The 17,948-nt window shown below is 37.7% G+C and overlaps 1 protein-coding gene across 2 annotated transcripts in view; it reads left to right on the top strand.

Moving 5' to 3' along the window:
- Positions 1-16,508, top strand: part of LOC23687802 (serine/threonine-protein kinase grp) — a 99,894-nt gene extending 83,386 nt beyond the window's left edge. For both annotated transcript variants that reach the window (XM_011495399.2, XM_021846021.1), the window contains 2 exons: positions 3,621-3,833; positions 15,396-16,508. In XM_011495399.2, coding sequence (XP_011493701.2) covers positions 3,621-3,833; positions 15,396-16,036 — 854 coding nt within the window. In that variant the 3' untranslated portion in view covers positions 16,037-16,508. The remainder of the gene's footprint in view (positions 1-3,620; positions 3,834-15,395) is intronic.
- Positions 16,509-17,948: the final 1,440 nt, after the last annotated feature.

Raw genomic sequence — 17,948 nt, 5'->3', positions numbered from 1 at the left:
AGGGAAAATCATATATGAGAATGTTAGCAATGGTAATTCTATTTTGAAAAGCATCCTGGAAATACCGAATTTCTTCCAGTATTTTCTTGTCAGCATTAATATTTGCAGCATATCAATGATTTGATACAAATATTAAAATGGCTAGGCCCACTGTGCAGACTTGGAGTTTGAAGGTAATTTAAAAAAATCCGGCGATCAGATTATTCACGAATGAATAACATGATAGACGGAATATTTTTAAATATTGTGATGGAAGAAACGGGGACTACCGTACCAACCGTTCCATTCAGGGAGATCGAGCAAAATCGTTGGGAGTGGCGTTGCTAAGAAAGTTAATGCGCACTCCATTGTTGTTTGTGGTTCTTTTCCAAGGATGGGACACAGGTATTTCTTCCGTATGTCCTGGCTATGAAGCCTAGGCTTAAGCGCCCTTACTCGCTCTCTGAAACGAAAAGAAATGTAACTCTGACCTCCCCCCCGACCGAAATCTGTATTGTATGGATCCTGAATAAATGAAACCCTTTCATGAATTGTGTTGAAAATAAAATAAAATTTATGTACAAACCATCAGAGTGGCATTTTGGACCACTCTCCCCTATTCATTTTGAAGTGCAAACAACTTTAAAAAAAATAGAACGATCTCACCAAGTTCATCGATGGCCACGGTGTAGCTGTCATGGGCGTGTAAGCTTCCATCTACTGCGGTTCCATCCCCAATCCCGCGAGAAAATGGTCACGATCGAGTATACGTCAGGTGCACATTTTTACACTTTTACCAAAACACATTGTTTTTGCATTGTGTGGCTTTTGAACTACTATTTTTATTTTGTCTTATTTTACTAGACATAGCCTTGTTTCGGCAGGAATTATTTAAAGCACAAGCTAAATTGCGAAAAACTCCCAATGCGGAACGCGGAATCACACTTATCACAAACGAATGATAAATTTTAAACGGGTGGCGTAGTGCCGGCCGATCCACCAGCGAAATCACGTAACAATCTAGAACGCGGAACAACACAAACTTTCTTTAAAATGAATCTCCGCGAAGAAAAACACTTTTATTACTTCAAATTACATTTTTCCATAGAACATCGACAAGTGGCATAGCACCATCAGCCGATCCGAAAAAAACGGGGATCGAAGTTAACGTGACAGAAAACTCAAAACGCATCCGCCCGCGCGCACGGCTTGCTGCGATTCCTCCCACCGCTCGTTATTTGTTTTTAAGAAAAACCGAGAATGTTAGCAATGGTAACGCCAAAAACATAGCAACTCAGTTTTCAATGATTATGCCAAACGACCGTTATGCCAAATTATGTTATGCCAAACGGCTTTATGCCAAATGGCGTTCCCCCACTTGCCTTCTCATATACCCCCTTGTCTACGCCAATCAATGTTTCCTGGACGTTTTCTTTCTTTACACGTACTAGTTTCATGTACTGGAGCGTTTGCAAGAGCAAAATAATGCATTTACGGAAAATGGTTTTGATTATGAATAGTAAACTTACCCTGCTTTCACATATTCGTGAACTTCCGAATTGCGATAAACGTCGCTTTGAATTACAACTTATTTCCACATTTAACACAATAATTCTTGTTCGCTAAATTCGCCATCATGAAAATACTATTTCGTTTTCACATGTGCAAATCCCATAACATTTGTCGGATAATACACATGAAGTTTCTAATGAGTTTTACGAGTACCGTAATCCGGGGTAACATTGATCAGTTTTAAGGATATTTCTTAAATATTTCATTCAAAAATGCAAATGTTGTGAGTTTTATATTTTTAAAACAAGTACTGTCACCCATTGCTCGTAATTATATACTGTATTTTGTTTTTTGAAAGATTTAAGCATGTTTAAAAAAATGTTTAATGTGATTTTTTCATTTAGCTGATATGGGGTAACATTGATCATCCATGTAAACAACGCTCGGTAATATTGAAAATGTCGTTACTTACTAAAATCAAGGCCCCTGAAACCGAATATGAAGTCCAAACGCTTACATCTAATTTACTTTTTGAGTTATTTTAAAATTAAAAACACCTCGAACAGCGGAATACGCCTAAAGGTAGGCAATTTCCTAAGGGAATTTTACATTCCTAACAGTAATTCGGTAATGTTGCCTAATTGAACATACTTATAAAAGTTTTAACAGCGGAATCGTTTTTGGCGATGCCATTTTTAGTGATAAAAGCATTTTCCTTGCTCATATCGCTTGCAGAACTTATGTGAGACACGAATCTTCGATAGTGTCATCCTTAACCATTGAAATCATTGTTTCGCAAATTTGACAAACTTACGCATAAAGTTAACGCAATTTTCGCAAAAATCTTAGTTTTCAATAGCTTATGAATATAAGAAAGAGAAGCAACATTCATGCTTTGGAAATGTTTCATCAATAAATGATGATACCAACTTATTACGAGATGAGCCATTTCGATCAACGTTACCCCGCTGATCAATGATACCCCGGATTACGGTATATCATATGAATGTCAAAGGATGCATATAATTTTAATGGGATTTGAATTATCTTTCAAGTATGTGCCGTTTTGAATATTTTCTATGATATTTCTTGGTTCAGTATGAAAATCACATGAACATTATCGGATATTATACATACAAGGCTTTTGTTAATATACAATTTACAGTATCGACGAATAAATATGATAGGATGTTTCAATAACTTTTATGTACTTTTTACATAAATTTCAATGAATAGGATTTTGATGTATGTGACGTTTTTAATATTTTTTATGGGATTTCGTGGTTCAGCGTATAAATTTGTCAAATAATTCACTTTAGTCAAGCCGTTATTCCTTTTGAAATCGTGATGGAAAAAATACTCTATAATACCTTTACATTAAAATTCAAGTTTTGTTTAGAGAATCTTTAAAAAATCCATTCAAATTGGTCTATAAATACAGTGCTGTTCGGAATAATAGCAGCGCATGGAAATTTTCTTACAAAATGCCCAACTTTGGCTTGCTCTAGTTTTGTTCCTTTTCTAGCAATGAAGCTTCATTTTTTTCTATCAGACTACAATCTAACACGCTTTATATCCACATTGAGCCCCATCACTTGGGGGCGATCCATTAATTACGTAAGACAATTTTGGCGGTTTTAGAACCCCCCTCCCCCCCATAGTAAGATTTTTTTGTATGAAAATTAAAAATAATTTATATGGCGCGTAAGAAATCTCAAACCCCCCTCCTCCCCCCATAAACCCTTACCTAATTAATGGACGACCCCTTGCAAGAAAATACAATTAGAACATAGTTAAGGACTCTGTATGAAACTCGTCATCTGCTGCTATTAATCCCAACTGTTTAAGAACTGTAACTCAGATATACCCCCTCTAAAGTTGACCATTTGGTATGGAAAATCGAAAAAGTGGCAAACGTATTGTCCAATACTGTATATCGTCACCCCGACGACGAACGCGATAGGCAATGTGCCCAAACTGCTCTGCTGATAAAGAGAATGATAAATTAATATGCTTGTACGCCGTTTTTTTTTCTGTATGTACCTACTGATATCGGTTCCGTTCTTGTTCTCATACTTTTTTTCCATTCCCATATTGCCCACTATGTTATCGACAATGTGTTTCTGCAGAACTGCCATGGGATCAGCCGTCATCGGCCTGTCAGGAGTATCTCTGCTGGAAGGAGAACAAATACACGACCGCGACGCCCTGGAGCAAACTGGACACCCTAACGCTGTCGCTGCTGCGGAAGATCCTGGTGCCGAATCCCTCCCAGCGGTTGACGCTGGACAAAATCCAGGACCACAAGTGGTGCCAGATGCAGTTCAACCACAATAGTCAAGGTAAGTGGTGGTTTGTTCGCTTTTTTTTTGGTTTTCGAATGTGATGACGTTGATTGTTTTAAGTCAGATGAATAGAGCTTCTTGAGGCTTGAATTTGTGATCGAAAGACAGTCCCCTATCGTTGCAAAATATTTTTTTGGAAGCTATTTGATCTCTGCGTCCCTAACCAATTTTTCAGAACACAATTTTCGTGATCTTTTGACTCTAATTTCCAAAATTTTCTGCCCTTTTTATTGAAATTTTAAAACAACGCCACAACACTATTCAAGTATATACTTCTTCAAAAAAAATCATATCGCTAAAACCAACCTTTCAGACTCAGAAAAATTTCGATCACGAATACAAGCTTCAGAAAGCAATATGCGATGCGTTTATTTCCGAATTAATTTGCACTTCGTTTGTGTTCAGTTGAAGATTAAGTGATTACTAATCCACCAGATATCAGTGTAAACCCAACAGAACATTCGCAATTTCACCGGTTCAGGTACTGAGTGACTCTCAGATGTGCATTTCTCAAGCAATCTCGTCCTCAGGACCTGAGGTTGAAAAACCCTGAGAGCACCTCGGTATCTAAGCCAGTGTTGCGAAAATGCCAACATCAGAGTGCGATGCCAGACCAAGCAAACGGAGATTAGAAGCTCCCCGTGCCCAGAATGAGAAAACGGAACCCATCGTCCATGCTTTGGCGCTTTAGCTGTATGATAGAATTTAATATTTCATAAAGCTAGATTACCAAAGCATGGAAGGCTTGGGCGGTGTCGTCCCTCTAACCCTAAACCACCGAGCTTAAAGTGAAGACTGTGCGAAGAAGCAGAAAAAAAGTGCCGGTATTTGCTGTCAGTATTTTTTTAACCATCTTCGGTTTTATTAATTTCCAGTTTGTTGTGTCTAGTGAAAGAAGATTTTAGTTTTTAGCTTATTTATGTTTGCCTGCCTGCCTGCCTGCCAACCCGCCCAACCGCCTGCCTTTTATCACGTTTATTGGATCTTTGGTGATTTTAGCTGTATGCTGATACGTTTCTGATTGCATATAGCTTTATCACCAAAAACCTAATGAATGGTGACTTTTGAGTTTCGCCTTAGTTTTTTTTTATAACCGTTATGTTGCCGTTTTACAGATTTTCAGTGTTTTATAATACCAAATTAAATTATTTAGTTTTAACATTATTATTATTATTATTTATTTAATTGAAAAACTCAATACAAATCAACGTCATCATCTTATCGAGCTCAACCATTTCAGATATATTATATTTTTATACTAGCGTGCACAGAATCGGATAACGGACGGGGTTGGTGGTCTGATGGCTACCGCTTCTGCTTCATATGCAGAAGGTCATGGGTTCAATCCCAGGCCCGTCCCTTTCCTCGTACTTTGTAGTTGTATACTGCCCATACTCGCAATACAGTCCCATTTGGAAAATCATCATGCCGAGAAAAACGCATCTGAACCTTATTGCAAAATTTTTCGTAACGCCGCTGGTGGCAACATAAAATTCTGGTGGCATTACTCAACACATTATCATTACAGTATAAGAAAATGCTCAACGAATAAAATATTGTTAATGCAGTTGATTTTATTGTACAAATCCAAGATAATAGTAGGTGGGACTCGTTATCCGAGTACTTTTCTCATCAAATGCAAATATACCCGCATACTAGTCCCATTACTTGGGACTCGCTTACTTTGTTATCGCGCACCTTGACACATTTGTTGGCAAGTTTACTACGTCTTCCAAAGCACTTTTCCTTTTGCTAAAATTAGTGCTATCATCTTTTAATTTGAATATTTCCTTTAAAATAATCAGCTATACGGTGGAGGTAGTGACAGTGTTCAAGATATTCCTGGGCTAGATGGTAGTGTTGCGACCAGCCAATATGAATAGTACCCCCTGGATTCATCAGCAGTACGTTTATGTTGGGTTGGTAACATAGATAATACTAATAGCTATTAAGGCATAAAATCGGACAAGCTTTGGTAAGCCTGATTTCGACAAAGCTGTTAAAAATTTCTAAGATATGCCTTCTTATTTCTCAGCATTAGTTATCGTATCACTAAAACACAGTTTGACCAGTCGACGATACCAGTGGTGATGTGCGTATGCCCATGTTGGCCCAAAAAGCTTTCCCCTCCATGTCGTTGGAAGATGACCCTACCGGAGGCGGAGATTTCGTTACTAATTAGCCAGAGGACGAGAGATGTGACAGGTATAGCTTTGATTTGGAGGAAATCTATTTATTTTATGTTTTGTTTAGACTTTCTCAAGAAGTAAAAACTTAATATGCTTCAACCATCAATATCACCAGAAGCATTCTGGAATAAAATGAAGTCATGTCAAGCAAAAACTACATTTTCATGGAATAAAGTTGACTTACAATACTCAAATTAGTAATTTTTCTTTTTCTTTTTAAATGAAAACAACGATGCAAGATTACAGGAATCATAACAGAAAAGGGTTGGCTTGAATTTCATCGTAATCTACTGATGGGACTGTTATGCGGGTACTTTCAATATGGGACGCACATAGTTTGGTATTTTTTTCGCATTTTGTCCATACAAAGATACAATTTTAGATATGCTACCAAGAAGTACACTAATAATAAGTACGATTCATGAAGAAAACTGAAAAATTATGAAAATTCAAATGGGACTGTTATGCGAGTATGGGCAGTATATCTCTCACTTGCTTCTATCTTCCATTCTAAATAGGGGAACTTACGTATTCTCGGCAGGCTAAGCCGATGCCGTACTTCTTTTGTAATTTTCTCGGACATCAGCAGACAAGTTCCGTGTTTGTCTATTTGCATTTATGCGTTGCTCAATCCTCTATCGATTCACACCGACAGACTTGTCAAAATGCATTTGGAAACGTTTTTACAACGCTGCGAACATCTCTTGTCAGTGTGACTATTGTCGGCATCCTCATTCTCTTCGGCAACTTTCCCATAAGAACTGCTGGTGAATCTCTTCGGCAGCTCCAAATCAGTCGCATTTTGAAGCGTGTTCATTTGAATTGATAACATCTCGGGCGATATTGTTTGTTCGGTCTCGGTAATCTCATCAGCGGGAAGCGGACAGAATAAAGAGTCATCTGAATGTTTCCATTAATGTATTTTGATAGAAAAATACTGTATATTTGGCGTTTGAAATTTGGTTGCCGATAATAGTCGAATGGTGCCGAAGCCGTAAGTCTCCCTATATCACACTCAAACTATTCGTTCATAGCAAACGCTAGAACCAGAGACGGACAAGAAACCGTTTCCCTAACGCTTCCTACTTCCACGCGCACGCCTGATACATAGGCAGTCTGCTAACCACAAAAGCAAACCTCTCTGCCATGCCTTTCCCCCCATCCATACACTCCCGCATGAACTGGCGTGGATGCAGTGGAATATACGGTCTACGTGGGAGCCAGTTCAATGCATCATCAATTCCTCCCCCTTCCCCTCATTGGTCTGCATTCTGACGTGGCAGGTGCCATTGTTGCCTAAAAATAGAAGATCACCAGCACTTATACACTGAGGATGCCTGTTAGTCCCAAGCAGTCATTCGGTTGGTTCCTTGTGTAAGTGCAGCTGATCTGGCGATACTGGAGTGCATCCACGGGCGGCCAATCAAGCTCAAGCTCAAGCTAGCGTGCACAGAATCGGATAACTATCAATTGATTGAACCATTTTCCTTCAAATATGTATTATGGAACGAGCTCACCAAAGAATACCTTACCTTCAGTTATTATCCAAAGAATTATCTAATGCCTCCAAAGGTTATTCCATTTTTTCTTCATCATAAAAGAAACCTGATGTACATAAATCTTGTGTTGGTAGCAAAGCGCAATAAAATGGAATTTTTCATACAAAAAGCGTTACGAAGGGGGAGAGGGGGTCAAAAATTTCAAATTTTAGCGTAACGTAATAAATTTACGCTTCCTGAGATCGACATTTTGCTGTAAGCGTGAAGACTTGGCTAGAATTCTCTCTAGGAAATTCATCTGTCACAGGAATACTCAAAAAATTGTCTCCAGAGATTCTTTCAACAATTCTCTAACCGATTTTATTTGGTTACTCCAGTATATCTTCAAGAATCTTGCCAGAGAAATCCACAAAGGTTTATTCTAAGGTTGTTGAAGCGAAATTCATTTTGATTTTTTCTTTTTTTTCTATCTTTATTAATGAGATTTTTAGCCCTAGGCTAGTTCATCTCGGGACCAACGGCTTTACTTCCCTTCCGAAGGAAGTCGTCACTGAATTTTTTAGTGACTATCTCGGGGATGGGATTCGATCCCAGGTCCTCGGCGTGAGAGGCGTGTGTTCTAACCACTACACCAGGTCCGTCCCCTTCATTTTGATTTTTTTTCCGGCAATCAATCTCACAAGGTTCCCTTTGGAATTTCCTAATCTCTTTTTTTTTCAGAAATTCTTCCATGAATATCCACAGCAATTACTTCAAAAAATTGTCCATGGATTTTTTTTTCGAAAACTTATCTAGGGATTATTACAGGAAGTCTTTTTTTCATTTTCGCAAAGGGATTTCTCATGAAGTAATCAAATTAACATTATCTCATCAGAATGTTTTCTTGAAAGAATCCTAGGAGTCATCTCCGGAGTAATTTCTGAAGGCATCCTTAGAGAATTTCTTTGGAGGAAATGCTAATAAAATCAAGGAGAAATCATTGGTTGAATTCTTGATGATGCCTTTAACGAAAATGTTGTAGGAAATCCGAGAAAAAATGATGATTGGATGAATTCCTGCGGAACTTAAGATTTCTTGAGATAATTCTGAACAAATCTTTGAAGGAAGTCCTGGTGGAATCTCTGATGTATTTTCTGAGATTATCGTTAGAAAATTCCTGAATTGAATTTTTAAAGGTATATAAAACGATTTTTTTAGAGGAACTACTTAGGAAGACTATATGAATTTCTCAAAGAAAATCTACAGAACAATATCTGAAGGAAACTCTAGGCAAACGCCTGAATCAATTACTGACATAAATCTTGAACAAAACCATGACCTAATACACATAGATATGCTGCCGTGAATCGCAAGTCAGTCCCATCTGTAAAAAGTAGGCATTGAGAAAATCGACTTTGAAGTTTACAAACTCGTTTTCCATACTAATATTCAAAACTATCCAGAGAATTTGAACATGATTCAATCTTAATGAAACTTCCACAATTTACTTTTTACTAAAACATAAAGATGATCAGAACACGGTTCATTTTTGTATTACACGGTACGGAATTCAGTAGTGTGACTGATATGCGATTACTTTACATAATGGAACAATTTGACTTGCTGTTTTTAATATTTTTTCCGAAAACATTATATACTATCATTGGTGCAGCTGAAGGGGTACTTGAAAACTGAACTCAACTAAAAAATGGAGATGCGACTGACTTCCGATTCACGGCAGTATGCCTGCGGTAATTTTACAAGGAATTAAAAAAAAAAAACACTTAGAAATACTCTTAGTTGAATGCCAGGTCGGATTCTCTGATAAATCCTCATGAAAACTGTTATCTCCTTTTACCGTTTAGGTTCTTGTTGTTTTCCTGATGCCTCTTTCAGGTATTTCTTCTATGCCTGTATGGTCTCTTTTTGGCTCAAGTCTGGTCTCTTAATGGCCCCTTTAAAATACATGAGGTCTGTTAGGTTTCCTCTTTTTCAGTGGAAGGTCTTTATTTCAACGAAAACTGGCTTAAAAGTCTCTTTTTTCCATATTCTGTCTAAATGCATTTTGATGCAAAAAATACTACAGGCGTCAGAGAAACCTTCCGAGACTATAATGCGATTGTTCTTCAAGAATTTCGCCTCAGATTCCTCGAAGAAAAGCTTCAGGAAAAATCTTGACAATTTCTCCAGAGATTTCATCTGGATTACCTTTAGAAATTCCTACAGGGATCTCTCCAGAAATTTTCTCGTTAATAAAGACAGATCTTGCTTCTCAGTTTTTATCAGTTATTAACAGGCCTCACGGTCATACCTTCAGTAATTTCATCAGAGATAATTTTGATTTTTTTTTCAAAAGCTATAATTGGATGTCGTTTAGATATTTATCAACTAATCCTTGAAACGAATTCTCCAGTTGTTACTCGAGGAGATCTTTCAGAGATTCCTACCGAATATCTCCCGAAAAAATACACACGATTCCTTTCAGTTTTTTTTAAGTTGCTGGTTTGAATCTCAAAAATAGGAAATTTTAAGAAAGTCTCTGGAGATGTTATTGGTTATTAAGAACTACTTAGGCACTTCCCAAATCATCTTTGGAATGGTGGGTTTTTCTCGGTCGAATTGTCCAAAATTACGCAACTAGGCGCAATTCAAACGACGTGTATTGTGGTCAAATATAAACTCTGTTGCTTTGAAAAAAAAAACCTGCCGAAGTGAATCAAAAGTGCCAAAGTAGGATCCAGCTCCCTAGTTGAATTTCGATTCAAAGAGTTTGACAAAGATATTTGACTACTTGTCCAACAAATTTAAGCGTTTGTATCCACTCCATTTTCTATATTTACAAATTATTGATGCAAGGATCTTTGTAGAAAATTTTTAAATTAATCGTGAGTTAAATACATTTGAATGATAGAAGGATTTGAAATATTTATCGGAAAATACCTGCAAGCACTTTCAAAGCGCTAGTCGGAAGTTGAAGAGCAGTCAACAATTCATATGCAGGCACCATTTTTTCTCACTTTGTTTGCATTTCATGGTCGCCACGTATGATTTTCTTCACAAGATAGGTAGGAATGAAATTCATTTTATTGTTATGAAAAACATACGATAGCTATGAAATAGTTTAGAACTATGAAAATCGTAAGTGCAGTATCCTCAGTGTAAGATGAAAAAAGGGTAAACCCCGTTTGGAATAATCCTGCTTGGTGACAGGAAATTGTTCAATTATAACGTTTTTCAGAATTATGTCAAATGGCAACTCTGCCAGGGTCTGGTCATATGGCATTAAGCCATTTGACAGGCTTTGGAAAATTCTATGATCATTGATGACACACGAGTCATAATTTTGTCCCTTTATCCGCCTGTATGACTTTTATCGTTTGTGGAAGATACTATATCGTGATGGAGAAAAAAGATACAAACATCCTTTGTTTGGTACCGATCACAGAGTGTCACCATTTGTAACATTCGCTGTCACTCTCTTATTCTGATTAAGTAACAAATGCAAGGCTGGTAGCGAATCGCTTTTTAGTGACTTGGTCACATTTTTTAGGCCAGTCACTTTAAAGTCTCTTTTTTTATGCCATTTCAACTAAAGTCACTTTTTTCATCAGAAAGTCATTTTTATCAACTATTTTGAGCTAAATTTTCTGGAGAAAATTATGAATTGGCCTTTTGGGTAAATTTAAAGTCATCACCAGAACAACTTCTTGTCAGTATCAAATTATGGTTCATGGTTTTCTTGTGAAAAAAGCTTGGAAAAAAGTTAAACTTTCATAGAGTTCCACGTAATTTGTTGAAGTATCTAAGTTATTATATAGTTATTATTAGTTCATTGTAATAATCCTTTAGATTTAAATATTTAGTATTATTTTTTAATATCTCGTACATTCTCTTTTATTGTTTTATTTTCTAATCTTGGTGGTGGATAATAAGATGTATGTCTTCTATTGTCAAACACTTTAAATATGCAAACTTATCATACTTCTAAGGACAGATTTTATTTGCTAATCAAATGGCCGGATAGATGTTAGCTAGAGTATACACTATGGTTTGTACGTCGGTAGACGTACCGCGTTATTAGAAAAAAAAAACGACGTAAAAAAACCTTGACATTGTTTTAACAGGTAAATAAAAATTTTGACTTAGGTTTTTTTCGTCGTTTTTTGAATTACGCGGGTTTCTTATGCGGTACCACGTAGCAAAATTTCAGTGCAATGCTTTTTTATTATGCATGTACTTAAGCATCTATTTAGGAATGTATTTTATCAATTGTTTCTAAACATAAATTTTTAAAGAACCTCTTTCGAAGTTTTTTGAGAATGATACCAAAACATATATTCATGGGTTAATAAATAAGAATTTTAATTCCGAAATATTTCGAAGAATTTATCGTTTTCATTGAATCGTTCATGAAATCATGCATGCTTTCTTTAAAGAAATGATTGGTGTCGGATCCTCTTCTTGGCTTTTTTGATTCACTTCAGCAGGATGTTTTTTTTATGGCAAAGAGCTCATATTTGACAATAATATGCGCGTTTAAGTATTTGTGTTGCATAGCCCACACAACCAGAATGTACATATAACGAAATCACCTTTTGCGTTATGCGATGCTTATATGCGCATATTTTCATGTATAAGATGTCGTGAAAAGACCTTATACGTACAAAAGTGGAGGCGATATACGTGCATATTTTATATGATAAAAAGTAGCATGCAATGCGAGTGTGTAGAATTTATTGCGAACTAATCTGTACTCTTATGCGATTAAATTTGTCATAACAAAATTGATTTGACAGCTGCTACGGATTGATCTGACTTACTTTGTATGTGTATGCGGGACGAAACGAAAAGTACATATGAACTCATAAAAAAGCATTTTATGCGAGGAAACTTTTCTGTCAAACGATTTCGCACACCATGTAGTGCGGGTGCGATGCAATTTGCACAAATGAACGACTTTGTTCGTAAACTGTTATGCGACTTCTGGTTGTCTGGGAGTTTATTACAATTCGACCAACTATAATCCCCAATGTCAAGTGAATCATGAAACTGTCTACGTAATTTTGATTTAAATATTAGAAGCTTAGTGCTAATAATTACTTTAAGGTGAAACAGTTTGGAATCAACTTCTAAGATTGCACTGAAACTTTAAAGGCCGAGATTTGTGCCTCGAAAGCATCCATCAGCAGTGAACTTTTTATTTTGGCTTTGTGCACTAGCAGAAAGCTTAAAATAAGAAGATCAGACATGTTTGCCAATTATTTTTCCAGTTTTGTGCCTTTGAAAACGTGAGTAGGGGCACAAGTCGGCCATTGTGACGGCCATCTTTGGATTCCGAGATGTTTCACCTTAATAGCATAATTCAGAAGAACAGCCTATTAAGCCTATCGTCTTTATGCTAAATGTCCATTCGGCCAAACGTACCTCCCGTTAAACATACTGATGGAACATTTCAATGACACTCAGGCTTATGTCAACCATGTGTTCTCTTCTAGTGGGTGTTCAAAGGAAGCGTCTTTCATACATTGGTTTTGAGCAGTATTTCAATCATATCCGATCTTTTATGATCATTTTTTATTTGAAATATTGACTAACGCCCAAGTAAAGAGGTGGATCCTATTCTTGGCACTTTAGATTCACTTATAAATGGTTACTTCACCACCGCTTAGGTCTTAAACCAGGTTTAATCGTATTGGTAAACGTAGTTTACGGCTTAAGCGAAGGTGAAGAAATCAGCCCTTAGTAGTAAGTTTATTTTAAAGGTAATAATTTGCCATAATATGCGTCGTATTGAAGTGCTTCTAAAAAAGCAAAGTTTTATATAATTCTGCCGAGAAAAAAAACCCTTCAAAATGAATCATGAAAGTGCCCAAGTAACTCTGCACCGTATTACATTTTCCGTAATCTTGATCTAGTTACACAAAATATTTACCTTATTAGGTTGAAGCGTTAAAGTAGAATCTAATAAAGCTAAATATGAAATTCTTCTGTGAATATTACATTTGAACGGAATTTTTCTAGACTGAATCTTGAATTCTTATCGACTTGAAGTCAAAGAAAAGTTTTGGGATCTACACAGTTTAAAATGAATTTTAAGACGTAATTTTTTGGGAGTTTGGATGGAAATGTGAAATGACAAAAAAAATCACAAATGTTCCTAATTCTTATTAAATTGTTCCTAATTCTTATTAAAATTAAAAAAAAAAAATACTTGGATAATTTTTTGAAACGATTGAAAATCTGCTAAAAACATTATTCACGTAAATGTTATTTTTTCTGTTTGAAAAAAATGTAGGCAATATCTTGAAATCTTGGAAGTACAATAAAAATTTCCAAATATTGTACTCAACTAGACCTACTAGCTGTAGTAGATCATATATAATATACCCTATCATATTGGATATTGATCTTAAAACAGTGTAATAGAATTGAAATAAAACTGACTACGGTTTGATTTTTAAGTCACTTTTAGTCACTTTTTCGAGAATCGAAAGTCACTTCTTACTCAAATCTGGTCACTAAAATAACTTTTTTCGGTATAACTTTTCGCTACCAGCCCTGTGAATATGTTCCAAATGCAAATGTGAATATGTTCCATTTTCTGTGCTAGATTTAAAACCAAAGGAGTGTGTTGTTGTCTGCGGTAGTTGCTGCTGTTGAACCCTTTTTCGCCACGAAGCAAGCGAGAGAGTGATTATCAACATTGTGCCGTGATTGGGCATAATGGACATTTGGTATAAAGCTCATTTTTGGAAATAATCCCGGTTATGTCATATGTCCATTTTGTCAAGTGATCGTTATACTAACGGCCATTATTTGAAATGATCTTATGCCAAATGGCATTATGCCTAACAGGGTAGACCTGAAAAAAGGATAATGCTAAGATTTAGCTCCATATTGATCTTAGGTCGTGACGTATAACGTTAATTTGTTTAATTCTCGAAAACTTATTCAAATAGTCTCAAGTCAGAAAAGTGAACAAACTTACTTTATCGATCCTACGTGTTTTGCAGACGGAATTCCACACGTTTCGCTCTTAAACAACTAGATTTTTCACTTTTAGAACGTTTAATTCCGGAATTACAAAATGGCGTGAGTAAGAATTTCAACTTTCGCAACCTAACCGCTACTTTCACCGCTCTGTTGTATGGAGAGACAAAGTGACTTAACCACGAATCAAAATAAAACACTACTTGAGTCTAAAGGAACTGAATGAAACGGCTTATCATTTTGTTATATTTTTTGTGGGAAATAATAGAAACTACCTAGTTTTAGAGCGCGAGATGATTGTATTTAAGTATTGTATTTGATTTAAGCGATCTACACGGCGAAAAAATGTTAAAAAGGCGGTTCATTTTCAAACAGTTTCCAAAGACAGGTTGTGATTCATCTTAATTATTTTCTCAAAACCGTATGGAAGTTACTTACGTCGATTTGAAAAAGTTATCGAGAATTGTTATCAATAAAATAATACCAGTGTTCTTCTTCTTTCTGGCATTACGTCCCCACTGGGACAGAGCCTGCTTCTCAGGTTAGTGTTCTTATGAGCACTTCCACAGTTATTAACTGAGAGCTTACTGTGCCAATGACCATTTTGCATGCGTATATCGTGTGGCAGGTACGAAGATACTCTATGCCCTGGGCTGTCGAGAAAATTTCCAACCCGAAAAGATCCTAGACCGGTGGGATTCGAACCCACGACCCTCAGCTTGGTCTTGCTGAATAGCTGCGCGTTTACCGCTACGGCTATTTGGGCCCCTATATTCTAATACCAGTGTTATCCAAATCGCATCACGTGCACGCTAGATCTATAACAAATTTACATTAATTACAATAAATACATTACAACCAAATGGAACATCATTCATAATCTCACCTTTCCCATCCAACAGGTCTCTCGGACAGCGGTGCCATCGGACGGGATGTAGTGGACGGGGTCGTATCGCCCCGTGCTAAGCGGCTCTGCTCCAATCAGGATCTGTCCACCCCGCTGGACGATTCCACCTCACGTATGTGCCAATCGCAGCCGGTGCCAACGATCACTCACACCGAAGTGCACGGCGTCGAGGAGGCCATCGAAGCACGGAATGGGTTTTGCTTCTCACAACCCACCATGCTGGATGATCTGATCCTGTGCACCCAGATGAATCCCACCCAATCGGTGGGGGCGACCCAATCGAACAATCCGTTCCAACGGTTGGTACGACGGATGACGCGCTTCTTCGTGTCCACCAAGTGCGACGAAACGCTGAAACGACTGACGGCCACCTTCGAGAAGCTGGGCTACAGTTGGAAGTGCAATGACGAAGCCGTTATCACCATCTCGACGATCGACCGCCGGAAACTGCAGCTGATCTTCAAGGCGAACATCGTGGAAATGGACGGACGAATCCTGTGCGACTTCCGCCTCTCGAAAGGGTGCGGCCTGGAGTTCAAACGACGATTCATACGGATCAAGCAAAGTCTGGCCGATATTGTGATGAAAGGGCCCGTGACGTGGCCCATTGCCATTGCTACCAATTCTGTGCCTTAGGAAGTCTCTCTCCATCCCCCTCGGAATCACTTCTTGGAGGGGGAACAAAGCAAACCAAACACTGCCGGCAAGTATTTTTGAAGAAGCTATCTTTTTTCGAATAGTACCTCGGAACTGGAACCGTTGCGTTGGTTAGCGTTAGATAATAAGAGTTAAAATACCTTAGTTTTCATTTTCACCTTTATTTTTTACTTTACGCTGAGCGAACAAAAGTGTGCGTTATGAAATTGGATTGTGAGTGTCCTCGTGACTACTTTTTGGTATATGAAGAATGTCGGCTAGCCATATATGTTAAAGTGAACACAGAAAACCGATGAATTCAGGGAGCATATTTAGTTTTTTTCTGCTTTTATGTTTGTTCACTACCTTACTCAGAAATCTCGCTCGAAGAGAAATAGTTTTGTACGATGCAAATTATTGATCTGCTGAATTGAATGCTGTTTTGTAAAAAAAAAAAACAAGGAATTCCAAATGGTATATTTTTGATCTGAAGCTATCCGAATTTTCTTCGAAGTAGGGTACAATTAGCGCAAATCAATATTTAAAGCAAATCAACCCCGGAAATACATCACGCAACTTCATCGGGGGAGGGCTGTGCTCATGCACTTCATCAGTCTCAGCCTCTAGCTGTTCTGCTAGTTCGCTGTTGGAGCTTAATGTCGTCAAAAACGCTGCTCACTACGACAGGCTTTGCGAAGACCCAAGCAGTCCGATTCATTTTCGCACGCTCGGAGTGTGTTTTCGGTGGCTTCGTTCGTTTGCCCAGTGCTTTGTAAAAGCCAGAGCAGAGTGCGTGGTCTTTTGATTTGGTTGCGTGTTCCGATGGAACGCGCGACGGAATCAAAACAAATCGTGTTAGGTTCGCGTCATTCGAGTGTGGGAAAAAAAATCGACAATAGTGCGTGGTCTTTTGATTCGGGGGTTTCGTTTCGCGTGTTCAGTGCTTCGGAAAGCCCAAGCAAGACGGTTCGTTTTCGGGGCACCGAGAAGTTTTGCTGTTCGCACTGTGTGAGTGCGAAAAATATTCGTGTTCAATCGAGGATGGATTACCAACTGGTGAGCTCGTTTCATGCTTAGGGTTCATTCACAAATTTAATAACGCCAAAAATGGTCGTTTTCGTTACCCACCCACCCCCTCGTAACGCATTTTGTATGAATATTTTTCGAATTTTGTATGACCTGTAACATCTTAAAGACACCCACCCACCCCCTTCAGCGTTATGAAATTTGTGAATGGGCCCTTATGATAACACATTTTTTCATGAAAGCGTTAGTTTTATGTAATATTCAATCAAACTTTGTATGGTTCGTCACTACAAGTGTCGGCATTATTCCTGTTTCATATAATTAAAAATATATGCATATATTTTTCTCTTTTCGCCATTAATAAAAACTTCTTTTGAATGGTTTGACATTATAGATGTTGACGTTTATTTTCAATCTTTTACCAAAGACTTTTCGAGACAAAACTAAAAACTAGCTCTAAGTATAAGTCGTATTTTTCCTCCTTATCCATGGATCGAATCACCGACCAAAGGTGACTCCCAGATCTTTTCCTGTTCCACTAATAAACACCCTTCCCGTGATGATTGTGGAGATGCAGAGGTATTCTCGGTCTCTAGAACCAACAATCATTACACCCTAACATTCCTTCCCCATCCCAACAGACTGTAAGGATTTGGCCGGCGTCGTTATTGATCAATAATATTAGATCTGCTAAAATTGCACTCCGAGAGTAAGCGGAAACTCCCATCCCTTATTCATTTGGATCGCAGTGCAATTATTACCAGTTCCGATCAATCACGGAGTAGCAACCATTGACATGTACAGTCAGTCTATGCTATGCTAATAGTGCGTGGTCTTTTGATTTGGTTGCATGTTCCGGTGGAACGCGCAACGGAGTCAAGACCAA

This window comes from Aedes aegypti, chromosome 2 (assembly GCF_002204515.2).
Source record: "Aedes aegypti strain LVP_AGWG chromosome 2, AaegL5.0 Primary Assembly, whole genome shotgun sequence".
NCBI classification, from domain to species: Eukaryota; Metazoa; Arthropoda; class Insecta; order Diptera; family Culicidae; genus Aedes; species Aedes aegypti.
The sequence above is the reverse complement of the archived record's forward strand: the minus strand, read 5'-3'. Positions and strand labels throughout refer to the sequence as shown.